Genomic DNA, 17,029 nt, shown 5'->3' with positions numbered 1-17,029 from the left:
GGGTTCCGTCCAGAGATTATCCCTGAATATGTTTTTGTTTTTGTTTTTGTTTTTGGGTATAAAGTACCATTCACCCTTGACCCATCAACGAGCATTACCCTTGACCCTTTCAAGGCTCCCGTGGCAGAACTTGGGGTGGTAGAATGCTTAACGGTGCACCACATACATACCCAAGAAAGAATATAGTTAATACGTGGTAACACCAATTACCCCTAACCCCTCCCAACCATCCACCCCCTATGTAACACACAAGCACACACACTTAGAGAAACAAAACACATTTCGCGGCCCCTGTCTGTCGTTTTAGATAACCCAATGATTAAGTAAAACTTATTAAGTTGAATGCATAAATTACATAACAATGTATACGATTAACGAAATTTATACATAGGTTTGCGAAATATTTAAGTGTATAATTATGATACAGAGATGCTGGAAATGGGGAGGACTGCTAAACAGCCATGTTTGTCGGGTGCTTTCCCCTATCGTACACGTAACAATAATATATACGACATTTATCATAATAATGATTTATATATGAACATATGAAGAGTTTGTTCGCAAAACCCGATAAGTCCATATTTGCCAAATGGAGATATTTGCGATTAAAGGTCAAGAAAAACAAAGAGAATAATAAAAAAAATTGGCTTCTTTTGACAATAACTTAAAAAAAATTACCTTTATATGCAGTGACCAATATATCATTTAAAAGGTATTATTTTGTACTTTATGACAGAGACCGTACTTCAAAATCTTCAAAAATGGACTTATCGGTTTTTGCAAACAAACTCTTCATATATACCATGTATCTGTTACACATTGATTAAAAAAACCAAGGAATTACGAAACAAGCTAAGACATGGAAACTATAGCTATGACCTATAAAACAAACACCCAGTATAGACAAATCCCTACACTGTCATAATAGAGAAGGGAATTAGGGAGAGAGAGAGAGGGGGGGGGGAGAGACAGGGAGAGGCGTTAAGAGAGAGAAAAAAATTACATGATGTGAAGATAATAAAAGTATATCATGAGGACTATTCTAGTATAAGACAGGGATTAATGGATGGTCGGAGCCGCTGAGCAATAATTGCTTGCTTTCAAAAGGAAATAAAGTTTGATTTTTCGGTCCTTTTGCAATATAACTATAAAGGAACCGGAAAAATCTGACGATTTCATAATGTCAATATAGATATAAAACGTTAACTTAGAAAAAAAAATCTTTCTTCGAATGATTGAGGCCGCTTTTAAGTTATCACAGAGACTATTCCAAAATTTGGGTCTATTATAGCAAAAACATTTAATGTAATGTAGATCGTGTGTAAATAGTCCTATTAGTTTTAAGGGCAAACATAATTCATTATAAAGTGACGAGTTGGATTTCGAAAAGAGTGGTTTCTAGCAAACATGCTAGTGAAAATGCGAGGTAATGAATTATTGCTGAGATTGTTCATAAATTGGGCAAGTGGATAATAGTAGAAAACATCATTGGTGTAAGAACCCCAAGGACGCAAGGTACGTTCCAAATCATACGAAGGGTTTTTTTTTTCTGGAGACGTGATGTGGTCATGGTCTCAAAAAAAAGAAAGAAAAAAAAGGTTGAATGAACTTGAAACTGAATCGAGTTAAGTTGAATGAGTGTTCCCTCAAGCTATGATATCCCTGTAAGGGTATAGGAGTAAAGCTGAATATAACATTAAGAAGATGGGGTGGGAAAACAAGATACACAATCACCAATGTTACGAGATGTATATTATGACAAACACTATCAATATGTGGCTTCCACGAAAGTTTATGATCGATTAGCAAACCTAAAAAACTTTATCTATAACTATGTCATCTATCAATACTATGGAGATTACTCAAAGTTTTAAATAACATTGCACTTGGTTTGAAAAAAAATAAAGACGATTTGTTTAACCTTATCCAACAAAGCAATGTTTTTAAGTTCAGAATTTATCCACCAAAATGTGGGGATCTGAATGCAAAAGAAATATGTTTGAGTCATCAGCAAACGTTAAAGAGATAACATATCAGAATTTTTTAATATCATTTTTTTTTTACGTTAACAACAAGAGGTCCCAGTAAACTGCTGCAGCGAGGAACACCATAGTTGACAGATTGTTTGCTATACAGTAGTTGTGACTATAATACGGATAACGAAATGTATTGTTTGCAGTCGGCAAGGAAGCCCTGAACCAATCCAAGACCTTAACCACGGATACCATAGTGACACAGTTCCTCATACTGGGATCAATCTTGGGCCCTTTGTTGTTCATCGTGTATATCAATGCTGTGATAGATTCATCCAGAATTTCAAAATTTATACTTTTTTTTTTTGCAGATGACACCGATATTCATCACTCCCATGAGAAATTGTAATCAGATTAAAACTTTAAACACCGACACAAAGTTTTTCAATGATGTGCGATAGATCGTCATGAAACGTTTCCAAAACAAATCTATACATTTTGAACATATTTCTTTACAAAGCAATTACAATATTTAGTATTGATTATTTGCCTCAAAGTGAACTGAGACCCATTGAATGTTTAGAAATTACAATCAACTAGTATATATAAGTAATGAATTGGAATGATCGGGTGATTGATATTCGTTACTCCGAATGTTCGTTAATCCAGAAAAATTGTAAATCTGAGCACCTGTGGCGTTATTCCGAAGGTTCGTTATTCAGATGGTTCATTAGTCCGAAAATTAAATGTTTTGTTTGTCTGCTTTAAGTTAGGTAGATATGATTATAGGCCTATTAAAACTAAAGACTTGTCAGAGTATAAAGAATCCCTTGAGCAGCTCATTCAGGAGTCAGTGGTGGTTTGACTGGTAAGACAAGGCAGTTGCAGGGAGTGCCATGTGTGTAGACAAAGCACAGATAATAGTACGGTAAATATCTAAGTAAGTGCAAGTAAAAGAATGCCAGTTAACGCGAATGAACTTATACTAAGTCCATGGGAGTCTGCATCTCTTGAAGAGTGGAGGAAACACCGCCGGCGCCATGTTTTTAAAAGTATGTGAGTGTGTGGGAAGTTCTGTGTTTCAGATCCTCATCAGTGTGTGACAATTGTCACACATCCTTGGTGGTTTTCAGTCGAGCGCCCTCTCCGCTTGCATCCTACAACATGCACGGCTTTTCGGTGACGATCGCACGAGTTGATCTTGCGTTGACTCACGACATTATATGCACCCTCTTCTAGATCTACTTTTTGCTGTGTACTGATTGATCCCTTCTACGGTGTAGTAGAGCGTTAATTTCCCTTCAAACTTGACACCATCTCTCATCATGGTTTGTGAAAAATGTAAGTATTGCCTTTCTTATTTGTCCTTATTTTCGTAGCAACAACGTCACATTTGTAACTGAATAGTAGCAGGCAGGGCCCACACAGGTTCCGGTTGAATGTAATGACGAGACGCGATTTTTTAGGCGTGGGACTGTTTATTGCACAAACTCACGATAACTGCTAACTATACACAGCCCATTCGCTGTACGTAGGTACGTCCACAGCTAACCGCAGCAGCGACCCCATACGGACAAATACGTACTGTGTTACAGCGCCCCGCGACGGGGTTAGTCCACAGCGTACTAGACTACTATACTTTAACAAGTCACAGCCTCTGGTCGGGCTAGATTGCAAAACGGCTGACGACTGTAGCTGTGGTGACTTGGTATCTTGGCGTTTGTTAAAGGACAAGTCCACCTTCATGTACATAACATAATGATCGAGAGAATGCAGCAATATTACTAGTAGAACACATCAGCGAAAGTTTGAGGAAAATTGGACAATCCGTTCAAAAGTTATGAATATTTTAAGTATCTGCGCAGCCACTGCTGGAAGAGAAGACTACTATTCAAATGTACAGTGTATGATGTCACATGCTACAACTATAACATAAGGAAAATAAAAAGAGAATTTCACAAAACTTTACTTTTTGAATAAAGTGCACAGTTCTTCGACTTGCTACTGACGTATGTTAAGGGTAATGTTATTCCCCCTGCCTTCTGAAAGAGAGAAGTCGAGTTTTCTTTTGTTATGCGAGAAAAATGGAAATATGTTGAATTTTCTTTATTCTTTCTTTATATCATTGTACTCATGTGACATCACAAGCTATAGTAGTCTTTTCATCCAGCCGTGACTGAGCAGAAACTTCAAAAATTCATAACTTTTTAACGGGTTGTCCGATTTTCCTCAAACTTCCACCAATGTGTTCTGCTAATATTGCTGCATTCTCTCAATCCTTATAGGGCCTATATGAAGGTGAACTTGTCCTTTAAATTAGAGGGTCTAGTTTAGATCCACGGTGAGTCTTGAACGTACTGGGAAGAATTAATCCCTGTTGCACCTCCGAGTCCATGTATGATCGGCTTATGATCATTAGCTGACAGAGAAAAATAGATTATTTTCCTGGACCCGTGGCTGTGCTGTGCTCTGTGGCTGTGCTGTGGTAGCACTACTCTACTACTACACTACCCACACCCCATACTAAATTAGGCCTTAGTACTACAGTACTCTGTATTGCGATTTGCTGTGCATTTAAGGTACGAATCCTATATTACTTACTATCATTTGCACAGCATTCACAACTTCATTACATAGATTTGTACACCATTTTGTCAAAATGAATGTCCATCGACTAAAATTGCTATTCAATTTTGAGAAGGAAAATTATTCCCTAACATAAAATCACAGTAAAAAGTGAGGAGCGCGGAGCTACAATGAATGTAGGAGCAAGTAAAAAGCATGCTGCTCCTGGCTGGTCTGGCTAGGTTTCTACTGAACCTGGAATGACAGATGACTGGATTGAAATGTCCACAAGATTAGTATGGTAGATTTTGTAGAGCATGCTTGCCAGTGGAAAGACTGGGAAAGAGTCATTGTGCCATGCCAATGTGGAATGGGTCCCATTTCACTTTGGCAATACAATGTAAGTTACAATACATGGATGATGTACTCCTGTCTTCGAGTTGATAGACAGAGCAAGGAACAGTTTTTGACCTTTTCAAGATCTTTAACACAGATGTGGCGGTGTGGGGGTTCCATGCTTCTGCTCCATATTTCATCTGTTGTCTTACTTACTTGGGTTTACTAGGGTGTCGAGACGTAAAGCATCTGCTTTTTATACCCACGCCAAACGAAGTTTGAAGGGGGTATAGGAATCAGCGGACGGTCGGGCGGTCGGTCCGTTGCAAATCTTGCGTCGCGAACTACTTCCTCAATTTTCAACCGATTCCCATAAAACTTGGCACAGATGTGTGCCTTGGGTTGTAGATGTGCAAGACGTATTTTTTGACAGTACCCAAAAGTACGTTGCCATGGTAACGGCATATTATGGGCAAAAATGGGTACAAATCTTGCGTCGCGAACTCCTCCCACAGTTTTTGATCAATTTTTATGAAATTAGGTACAGATGTTCATCTGAATATGTTCCGCAGTGGCAAAAAGTGCGTTGCCATGGTAACGGCATGTTATTGGTAAAATATAGGGCAAAATGCTTCATGGCAAAACTGCTTCATCAGTGTTCTTCCAATTCTCATGGAATTCATATTGAATGTTTGTCTTAGGATATAGGTCAGCATGACACATTTCTTGACAGTGACAAAAAGTATGTTGCCATGGTGACAGCTCACATATTATGAGCCAAAATGATGGAAAATTTTGTGTTGCAAACTACTTCCTCAGTTTTTGCCCAATTTCCATGAAACTTGGTACAGATGTGTGCCTTTGGTTGTAGATGTGCAAGACGCATTTTTCGACAGTACCCGAAAGTACGTTGCCATGGTAACGGCATATTAATGGCAGAAGATCAAGGAAAGATCTTGCGGATTTAACTACTTCCTCAGTTTTTTGACCAAAGCTTATGAAATGTTGTTTTGACCAAAGCTTATGAAATGTTGTTTGGCAGGGGTATAACCAGTCGCTGTAGCGACATTTCTAGTTTTGTATGTGCCCCTCGTCACTGTTTGTCTCTGATATGGGTTGTACTTCAGTGGGTGGCTTTCCCAATGTCTCTCTAGTGCCGACTTGAATTGGTTTTCGCTGGTGGCTGAGACTGCTGCTTCTGGTAGAGCATTCCAGTTATTTATGCTTCTTACAGCAAAGGCATTTTGTCTCAGCCGCAGCCTAATTCTTGGTTTCTTCAGTTTCAAGCTGTGGCCTCTGGTGTTGCTGCATTCAACCATGTCAAAAGAATTGAGTACTGTCAAGATGATCTATTCCCTTTATGATCTTTATATATGAATGAGCTCGGCTCGTTGCCTTCTGAATGCAAGGGTGGGTAGCTTGAGGATTTTCAGACGCTCTGTGTATTCCAGATGACGAAGGTGGGGGAGCAATCTTGTTGCCCTCTGTTGTACTTTCTCAAGTTGGTCTTCATCCTTTTTGAAAATAGGAGACCACACCATATTGCAATACTCAAATGTCAGTCTTATTAGTGCTTTGTACAACTTGAGCCATCCCTTCTCATTCAGCGCCGAGAAAGATCTCTTGATGATTCCAAGTTTGACATTAGCTCTTTTGGCAAGCTCGGCTGTTTGTGCACTGAATGTGAGTAATCTATCACATATGACTCCAAGATCTTTTTTGGAGATGTCCTGAGTGATCTCCTCCTCACCATCCTCTCCTGACATGGTATATTGATGACATGGGTTACTTCTACCATAGTGCACAACTTTACATTTGGTCTTGTTGAACTTGAGTTGACATGTGCTTGCCCACTTTGTTACAGCATTAACATCATCTTGCAGCACATCTGCATCATCTTGGTTATCGACAATCCTGTATAATTTGGTGTCATCAGCGAACAATTTCTCTCGAGATTTGGCCACCTCTGGTAGATCATTTATGAAACAGATGAAGAGTAATGGACCTAACATGCTTCCTTAGGGGATACCACTTATAACTGGATGTGACGTAGATAGTTCCCCATTTACTCTAACTCTCTGAGATCTTCCAGTGAGGTATGCTGTAATTCATTTCAGAAGGTAGCCACCTACACCATATGCTTCTAGTTTGTGGAGGAGTCGCTGGTGTGGAACACTGTCAAAGGCTTTCTGAAAATCCAAGTATAGACAGTCTACACTGTGGTCATTATCAATCCATCGAGTCCACTCATCTAAAACCTCGAGGAGTTGTGTTGCACAGGATCTTCCTCTACAGAAGCCATGTTGGTCATTGGTCACTAGATTATGCTCACGTACAAAATTGTAGGCTATGTTTCTCCATTTCTTTCCTCACCAATTTTTCCATGATCTTAGATGTTACTGAAGTCAAGCTCACAGGCCCATAATTGGCAGGATCGCTTTTCTTCCCCTTTTTGAAGAGTGGTACCACTGTAGCTTGCTTCCAAGATTCCGGCACAGTGCCGTCTTTCATCAACTTGGTGAAGATGATTTAAAGTGGTATGCAGACCTCCTCATGGACTTCTCTCAGCACTCTGGAGTGGATTCCATCCATTCGGACCTGGTGACTTGCCGATGTCTAGCTTGCAAAGCAATTCGTCTATGCCTCTAGCACTGAATTCCATCTCTGTTAGGTCAACATTGGAAGTTTTAGTCAAAGTCGGCAGTGATGTGAGATCCTCAATTGTGAAAACCTTCACCCAAAAAGTATTAAGCACATTGACTTTCTCTTGATCTGTTTTGGCCCATGTGCCATCCTGAGTCATCAGTTCGGGGATACCTGTGTTTGGTTTTTATTTACTTTTGACATATCTCCAGAAACTCTTTGCATTCTCTTTTCCTCAGCAATTTTATTTTCAAAAGCTGCCCTTGCTCGTCTTACTTCAGCTGTCGCTCTGTTTCTGTATCAGGCTCTTACAAGAGCCTGATCATATGAAAATCTCTATTACTTTTACTCCCTTGCCTTGGAACACATGATTAGACTCAGAGTTCCTCTGAGGAGGCTCAAGGTGTGACAGCTTTGTGCTGGACTTGTTGACAGTGCAAGTCCTTTGTTATTGTCAATACAACCCAAGATATCTGTACTATTCAACTCTGGGTACCTCAGGTATGCATTTTCCAACAAGATGGTATGTGTGAATTCTAGGCTTCCTCTTCTTGGTTATTGAAAGACAGCACACTTTTTGATGTCAACATACATCAGCCACAATTCAGACTAATCTGAGAGAGTGTCAAGGTCATGTTTGAGGATGTTGTGTTCAGTGTTCAGTGTTCCACCTTTACTCTATGGTAAACAATGTTATTGTGAGCAAAAAGGTGTGGAGTACATTTGATGTTTGTATGAATGTAATTTTAAAACATTAGCTGGTCTATATACCCAAGAACTTCTTGGACCTTTGACATGAACAGGCACGATGAATACTGGTTTGCTGATCATATTTTCAAAATTCCTCCAAATATTTTCAAGGAACTTAAAAACTGGAATAAGAATAGCATTGCTGACGAGATGTTTTCCCTTCACCATTTTTCCCCCTCCACATGCTTTAATGCGATGTCATTTCAAGGCAGATATCCAAATTTTAGCTGGACCAAAGCCATGATTTTGGCTCCAACATTTGTCTTTGTTGCTCAGTACAATGTACTCTACAATACAAATATTATGATACGAATGATCAGACTTGGTGTTGAGACTGCTTCTCAAGGTACACTCGTAGAGCTGTTGTACTTCATAGCTTGGTGGATAAGAAACCATGGACGACAATCAGTCATGACTTCCCTGGTGCAAGCCCCCTGGCTGCAGTGATTGCAACTGGATGCACCCCTTAGCAATACACTTCATCCCCATTGTCTAGTCTTCTGGAGGCGACTTAAAGGCGCTTGTCGCATTTTTTTCTTGCATACAAACAGCCATTGCTTGAGCAGCCACATTAGAACAGTACAGTTCAATTCAAATCAAATGATATCGAAGTACACGATTATCAACAAAGGTGCTTGGGTACTTTCATTGATATGTTTTTGTTTTTGTTTTCCTTGCTTTTTTTATACAGGTGAGAAGAAGCTTGGTAAGGTGATCACACCAGACCCATGGAAACGAGGCGCAAGAAATACGACAGGTTTGTATCGAAAATACCAGTAGACACATCTTCTTACACCTGAAAATCTTAATAAACACTTGATGTGGATTCTTCATCCATTCGGCATTTCTTCATTCCTGCATGTGTGTTTGTGATGGTCACCTAATGGTAATAGCTGGCTGGAATGAGTAATTGGCCAGGATTTGCCTGGTTGATATTGTGTGGAAAGTACTGGTACTTCATCTTCTGAAACATTTGGCAAGGAATTCATCAGAAAAAGTGGAGAGTGGAGGTTACTAACCCAAAAGGAATATACATGTGTGTGTAATTATTGAATATCCCAGTACTGCAAAAGTGGATATTTTCGCGCGACTAATTTTTTGCGCTCGGCGGGGTAAGAAGAGTTTTATGTGTTTTTAATGCCACGGAATCAAGACAACTACTGGAACATATGGCAAGCAAAGATATTCGCATGCTTTTATTTTCATGCTAGTTTTGGGTTGCGCGAAATGCTCGAAAATTTCAACACTGCGAAAATTTCCACTTTTACAGTATATTTCACATTGACATTCGACACCAGATATTCAATAAGCATGTCATCGTTAAGAATGTATTCCTCACAACCATGTAAGATATGAAATCTAACATTCATTTATCTAATGCCCTTCAGTAATAAACATGTAATATATTACGATATTGTTCCTTTTTTTTCTGTCGATTTTGTGAGTCACCTGAAATTCGCGAAATTGACAACTTGGGAATATATTGCCACCCATAACACAAATTCCCTGTGTATCGTCTCCAAGGGGGGAAATCAAAAACCTTCCTGTGAAAAGGAGTAATACTTATTTCTCATTCCATTACTGTGGTTCTCTGTTATTGTTTTTTTCTCTCGCAAACTTGTCTTACGATCCTATTATGCAAAGTCTTATTGTCTCACTATATGGCATGATACTGTATGATTTACTTATATTTTGAGTATTTCATTAGGCCTTTCTATGACCCGTTGAGGACGGACTGACTCTGCTACAACGCACATTTCCCTGCCCAAGTTTACTCAGGACTCATCCTCAACAGGTTGAGGGCTTGTTTTTCTGATATTGCTCGTGATATTTCCCCTTTTAATCCATTCACATTGCGAGCCAGAGCATCCATGTGCTGGTTACATTTAGGTAATTACATGTATTTAATACTCATAATGTAATTCTGAATACTTGAAGGTGAATATTAAAAAAAAGAAAGATGTGGTATGAAATATATTGAAACACTTTTCTTTTTCACTGTTTGGATTTAGGCAGGTATTCTACAGCATACAAACTTATGTGGGAGATGGCCTGATAACCTAATCCTTTCTTTTCTTTCTTTTTTATGTGTGACATAACTAAATCTGATACATTGTTAGACATAAGTGTGTAGCTGAAACATGGGGTTTCTTGCCTAATGGTGTGAGTTAGCCATAGATATGCCTGCAGTCAGTAGTGAGATAGGAAAGTTGTGCTATTGTAGCACTTTATTTGATGCAATGTAAAATGGGTATATCCCAGTGGAGAAAAGGGTAGAGAATGTAATGATTAATTTTGTACTTTGCTTTGTAGAGGGTGGCGGAAGAAGAGTTGGTGAAAACAAGCTCCTGACTGCCAAGAAGGCTCGAATGAATCCATACACGAAGGAGTTCAAGAAGTGTCGAATCTGCAAGCAGTCCGTGCACCAAGTTGGATCACACTACTGCCAAGCCTGTGCCTACAAAGTTGGTAAGTGTGGTTGACATAATGGCATATCACAGATGGGAGACAACAGTTCTAAATTGGGTGTAAGATTCACTTTGTCATCCGTGGGATGACAATCATATCTCATAAATCATAAATTTTTAGGTGAGCAAAAACACTCATTTTCACAACATTTTGGCAAAGTAACATCAATCTTGACTTCAAATTATGTAGAAACATTATTGTGGATTACATTAATGGTTGTAATGTTTAAAGATGCATAGACCCAGCAGTAGCGGGGGCGCTGTTGGATGATACATGTGTAGTGCCGATCATGTAGGCATTGATACGAAGATTGCTGAAGTTGAGCTGTCATCAAGAGTAAATCGCGTAGGTGTTACTAGGTAACGTTGCCTTTGTTGTCTTCTGCGCATCATGCAGTCTGTAGTGATGCCAGGGTGCATGCTTCTTAGTATGACATCATAGAAGAAGTTTGCTAAAGCTGTCATCATGAGCCGAATTATGAGCCGAACTGTGATTGGACCACTGACTACAGTGGATCGGAGTTTTTTGGCCTTGTGGAAATGGGTCAAAGCTTAAGCGCTGAAGAGGAGTTGATAGCATAGGTCTCTGTAAGAAACTTGCGCCGTCTGCCCGCGTACGCATTCGACTAAACACCCGGGTCTATGTGCCTTTAAAAACTCGGATCAGTATATGTGATATTTAAAACTGAGTTAAGAGGTTTTTAGATATACTGTATGCCAATTGAGATACAGGGTCTTGTCACCCGAGGGCTGTTACAAATATTAAAAATTGCATATATCGAAGGTAACATTAATGTAAATATTAGGATACTCTTCTAATTGGAAGAACTCACTGAATGTCTATCTCATTCATATCTGTGAAATTGACTTTTAAAAAGTAGTCTTTGGAAGCTTCAGTATTTTGCTTCAGTTTACACACTATCAGAAAGACAAAAATGTAATTTCCAGTGCTTCCATTACACACTGTTTATCCTTGATGTCATTGAAATTCAAACTTTCATGTATCCTACTCTTATTTTTGTCACTAAAATTTAATAAGTTTACAACTATGAACCCAACTTTAGTCCCATGAATAAGCTTGCTATTAAGACACATGATAGGTAAAGACTACAACTCGTAATATGTGACTTTTATCTCCACTGCAGGAATATGTGCAATGTGTGGAAAGAGGATCATAGACACAAAGAACTACAAGCAGACATCAGTGTAACAGTTGCAGTGGGTGCAGAGATGAACTGCTATATATGTGAGCAATGGATCATCATTGCTGGTGTAGAGAGAATATCTGTCCTGCAAAAGGAGACAGTCATTAGGAGCTGTGTGCAAAATGGGACCGCGCTTGAATTTTGCCTCTCACACCTGCAGACTTGATGCCGCCAGGTCTTGTCAGTGGACAGATATGTGTGATGAACGTGTCATGTAGATTTTGACGTTCATTAGCGAGCTTTCAACAAGCACAACGCGGCCACTGGTTTGAGAGTGTTTTGTGCTAATTGGCTTCTGCGCAAGCTCAACATCGAATAGCCCCCCGTCCCCCTGAAATCGAGAATGGTTCTGAGCCAATATAGCGCCTGGTCCGGATCGAGGACGCAGCGTAGTAGCCGTCCAATCAGCGAGTATCGGAGAATGTAACATGTACATGTGTATGGAATGTAAAGAAGCCTGGTGTACTGTGCATGCGTATGCACACACCGCTTTGCTCTGCATTCAGGTGAAAGTGAAACTACTTTGGAATTGGAACGGCTGTTTGACTGCGAGTAACATCACATCTGATAGATTCTTCGTCCCTGTTCGTCTTATAGCTTTCCCGTTATATAGCATAAGCTCGCCAGTGTCCAAAACCAATATGTGTCATTGCTTTTTCCTTATTCACTCTTTATATGAACATGAATGAAGATGGATGTTGTAGCATTTTGTACTATTGCAGTCATTTCAACGTGATTGCTCTGTTACCAGGTCAAATTGTGTTGAAAGATTCAATCTTATCCTAGAAATGATATTGTTTGAGCATAAGTATAAAGCTCATTGCAGCATAGTGCTGAATACATATAGGTTGGAGTAACCAAACATTTGTGCGAATGGTTATGACAGTGGACAATCTACCCTGGCATCTGAAGTGTACCTTAGAATATCTGGCCTACTCCTGTGCCTGTGGTGTTGTGTCTGTCCTGGTCCGTTACTTTGTTTGTCTGTGTTTCATTTTCTTTTGAACATGAAGGTAGAAGAAATACCTTTTCAATGAGTGTCATAAAGTAATAAACTTCCTTTTCCACAGAGGATGTGTACAGTGTATGCACATACAGTAAACCTCGGATAAGTCGACGTCGAGTGAGTCGAAAAACACTTAACTCGAAGCAAAATAAAAAGTCCCGATTTTTCCCTATGTATTTTCTCTAAGAAATATTTGGATAAGCCGAAGTACGAGAGTCGAATTTCGGCTGTGTCGAAGTAAAACATTCAGTCCCTTTTGTACAAAATACACGTAGTTTACATCACTTGAGCCGAAAAAGATTTGTCTGGCATTCTCATTACATTTAGAGGAGAACAAAAAATCGGCGTGTCGCAGAACCCCGTCCCTGGCCTGCTGCAGGAAAGCATGCACACTCACCGTACCGCTCTGCACGCATGTCGAATACATACACATGTATACATGTATACACACAGCACATCGATCCATATACTTTATCCATACACACAGCACATCCATACTTTATCCATGTCAAGCCAGAACTCCTTGGTCAACCAATCGCTGCTGACAGCAGTGACAGGCCAAGTGGGCGGAGCTTGTTTGTGCGTGCCCGGCTGGCTGTATACTTTTGTTCAATGGAGGTGGGATGGGCCTGGGAGAGTGTTTGTCTCAGGGTAGGTTGACAGAGATGGCTACCTATGTTGCACCATAGACATAGCACATGCACATTGCCACATTAGCGCAGACATTCTCAGAACTACGTTTAACTACTAGTATTGATACAAATTCCATGTTCAATTTAGAACAAAATAAGAACATTATCTTCAAGAACAGACAAATTTGAATGCAAACACACACACGCACGCACACACACACACACACACACATGCATGCAAATGTACTATAATACTTGTACATGTACATAACTGTGAGTCGGAAAAAAAAAATCGACTCTCGCGAGAGTCGAATTTCACTTAAGTCGACGCATTTTTGTCAGTCCCGAGAGCTTCGACTCATGCGAGGTTTACTGTATTTTCTCAGACAGTGTATCTTGAGGAGGGCCATGAAGCTTGGTTCACATGAAGAAAACAGAATAACAATGCACATTTCATCAAACCCATTTAAACATTTCATTTAAACCCATTGAGGATGGGCTGATTTTGCTTCAATACACATTTCCCATAGACACTTGCCCAAGTGGACTCATCCTCAACGGATTAAGAGAGTTGTATGGTAGTGTTTGTAGTGTATGTGAGACTTACTGTAAGTCACCCTGGAGATAGTACTGTTATTGAGAATGCCAATGATGCAAAACTTGCAAGAGATTTGGGTCAGTGCAGATATTAGCAAATTTCAGTAAAATTTTAGCCAAACTTCAGCACGTAGAAAGAAACATTGGGTAATCATTTTTTGTCAATTAGGTATCTGATGTGATGATTTGATGCACTCTTAAAGAAGTCATTGTAGTTGCCCGATGAGGACGTGATTTACCAAATTCGTTGATTTGCAGTATGCTGATGGAAATATATTTTTTTTCTTTGAAGACCCAACAACAAGCACTATTTCAGAGACATGTTTCACTTTTATGAATAACAGTAAATGTCAATATTACCTGACACAAATCTGCAACTGTAGCAGAATTATAGTCCTCATTCAAGTTTTGCAATGGTTCTTGTTTATTAATGATGTGTGTGATATTTCATTTGTGTAACATGGATCTAGAATGAGCATTTTCTCTGCTCCGTGAAAATCTAGCCTACATCCTCATGTACAGTACATGAATATTTTTATCTGATATCCGTCTAAACAAATTTGTCCAGCGTTACGATGAGTAGATTTATAATCTTGTATGGTAGTGTTTGTGTTATGTTTTTGCTTCCTCCTTCTCGTTAATTCAGTTGCTATTTCCATGTAGACTTGATCTCTGCGACAATCTACAGACCCTAGACCCATTAGTGCTAATGAATTTTGACTAAGTTTCCCCTCCCCCCCCCCAGAAAAAAAGGGTGTAGAGATTACCACTTAGGTCAGAGCAGAATTGTGTAGTGTATAACTCATTTCCCAAGACCCACTAAAAACTTACATGCAGTGAATGCAACTTTACTTACAGTAGTCATATTAGCAAAAGCAAAAAGCAAATTGGCTATAACTTGGCTGTTGTTGTGGTACATGTAGTTTGCGTAGTAATGTGTAGCAATTGTTGCACATTTCATTTCACTCAAGCAAAGTGAAAGTGAGGGCTACTCTGTTTCTGGTCTCATCCACTTCCTTTCCACATCCATTGCTCTTTGTCTCTGTTCTCCCCATTCATTTTGCCTTTGGTTCATATTATCATATCATAGTAGTGTATCTTACTACAGTGAAGGTAGTAGCTAATTATGCAAACCATATGAAAAAGGGCGGTGCTCAGAGGTGCAGGCTTAGAATGGCATGGAAAAAACATTTGGTAAAAAGTGTACCCTTGCATTTTATGTGTTGCCACTGTAGCACTTGCACCTTTAACTGTACTCTGTGAAGCTAATCTTATCGGGGAGGGATGTACTACAATGGAAGGAAAAGAACTGTAGGCCCCTATGGCTTTCATGAACACTATATGTACAGACTTGTAAAATGCCCATACATTCAAGCAGGGCAGAATGAAATGATTTGGTTTGAAAATTTTGCAGCTCATCATTTGAAAATTGTGTGATGAAGTCTGGATTAAATGCCCTCCATGCTGTGTGGGCCATTTAAAGCTTAATGAATGTGTTAACATTCTCACTGTTGTGCTTGCCCTATGGGTGTATAATTCTGATACTGTCACAAGTTACTGTATTTAGATATACCATTTCATGAATTAGCCAGTTCATAGTTTGCATCAGTCTGCCATGATCTCTGGAACTACAGATTTTACAAAAGTAACATGGGATAATCTTTAAGAACAGTTGAAAACAACCAAGAAGAAAGCTCTAGGCAATTAATTGCTGCGTGAATGACTTCTGTTAAATTTGTTACTGGGAATACACATTAACCTGTATTTTTATACTCACCTATGTATATGCACCTGGTTCATACATACTGTAGATAATTATACCATAGTCTTCATGAAGGCTTTCCAATTTTTTAGATATCTCAGTTACAAGTCCACTCAAGAGAAGGTCTGCAATGACCTTTATAATCTGCACATGCTCAGATTATAACTGTGAATTGGCTTATCATCAAATTATATGATGCTTTTCAAGAGGGATAACCAGAAAGCAGTGATTGCAAAATATTTTTTGTCTATTCCTCTTTAACATCTCTGTTACCTTGTGTTTAATTTCCTTTGTTACCACACTATTGTTCATCCACTCTCTCTCTCTTGATTTTTTTCATACTTTGTAGCTGTCTGCAACTTCACTAGGTAAGTGAATGGAATAATGTGCATAGCTACGAGTGTAATGCAAAACAATGCACACAAAGTGAAATTATTAAGTATGTTGTAGCATTTATTTATTACATTCTTATGTGAACACCAACATGTTCATCTTAGAAAATAAATATCTTTACTTAGAGTACATAATTACACACCAATGTACTTGGCATTTTTGTGAAATGTTCGTGATCCGAGTGTGTGCCTTTTTTGTGATCCATTTATGACACATTCATATTTGAATTGGAGCAAGAGGGAGTGAAAGAGATGCAAGAAGACTTGAGGAGTTTCTTTTCCTTTTTGCAGGCGTTACGCCGGATGATGCACAAACTCAACAAGACTGAACAGATAGATAGTCATGCATCACGGGGATCATTGTTCATGAAAACCACAACCATGTACACTTGTACAAGCATGCCTGAGTTTGATTTTGTATCAGATCAAAATGTTAAGGTCTTGCTTTGATGATGGGGCTCAACATTCCATTTGAAAGTACGATGTACCTGTTCATCTTGTACACTGTGGAAGAGACGGCAAGATTCACATTGTGGGGTCGCCAAATGGATCCCGTACACCATACATATGGGAAACACAGATTACTTGTTAGGGTCTTGACCAGATGACGATCATCACTCACGTCATACTGTTGCTGGCAATGCTGACATGTTCATGATTTTGGTATTTATATTGTCATGTTTTATTCGTATTGTCTAGC

At 39.2% G+C, this 17,029-nt stretch overlaps 1 protein-coding gene across 1 annotated transcript; it reads left to right on the top strand.

Moving 5' to 3' along the window:
• Positions 1-3,193: 3,193 nt before the first annotated feature.
• Positions 3,194-12,015, top strand: LOC139718192 (cysteine-rich PDZ-binding protein-like). Its single transcript, XM_071629671.1, has 4 exons — positions 3,194-3,314; positions 8,959-9,024; positions 10,581-10,736; positions 11,881-12,015. Exons 1-4 carry the CDS (start codon positions 3,299-3,301, stop codon positions 11,943-11,945), a joined length of 303 nt encoding a protein of 100 aa, XP_071485772.1. The 5' UTR covers positions 3,194-3,298; the 3' UTR covers positions 11,946-12,015.
• The last annotated feature ends 5,014 nt before the right edge of the window (positions 12,016-17,029 follow it).

The sequence above is a fragment of the Diadema antillarum genome, unplaced genomic scaffold, assembly GCF_040938485.1.
Source record: "Diadema antillarum isolate AM-2024a unplaced genomic scaffold, OU_Dant_1.0 scf00000091, whole genome shotgun sequence".
Taxonomy (NCBI): Eukaryota; Metazoa; Echinodermata; class Echinoidea; order Diadematoida; family Diadematidae; genus Diadema; species Diadema antillarum.
This window is presented reverse-complemented; position numbering and strand designations above follow the sequence as displayed.

Bases quoted from the DNA above. Each gene is read 5' to 3' on its own strand.
- LOC139718192 (XM_071629671.1), top strand. The intron at 9,025-10,580 runs GTTTGTATCGAA...TTTGCTTTGTAG, and splicing joins AGGCGCAAGAAATACGACAG to AGGGTGGCGGAAGAAGAGTT. The intron at 10,737-11,880 runs GTAAGTGTGGTT...TCTCCACTGCAG, and splicing joins AGCCTGTGCCTACAAAGTTG to GAATATGTGCAATGTGTGGA.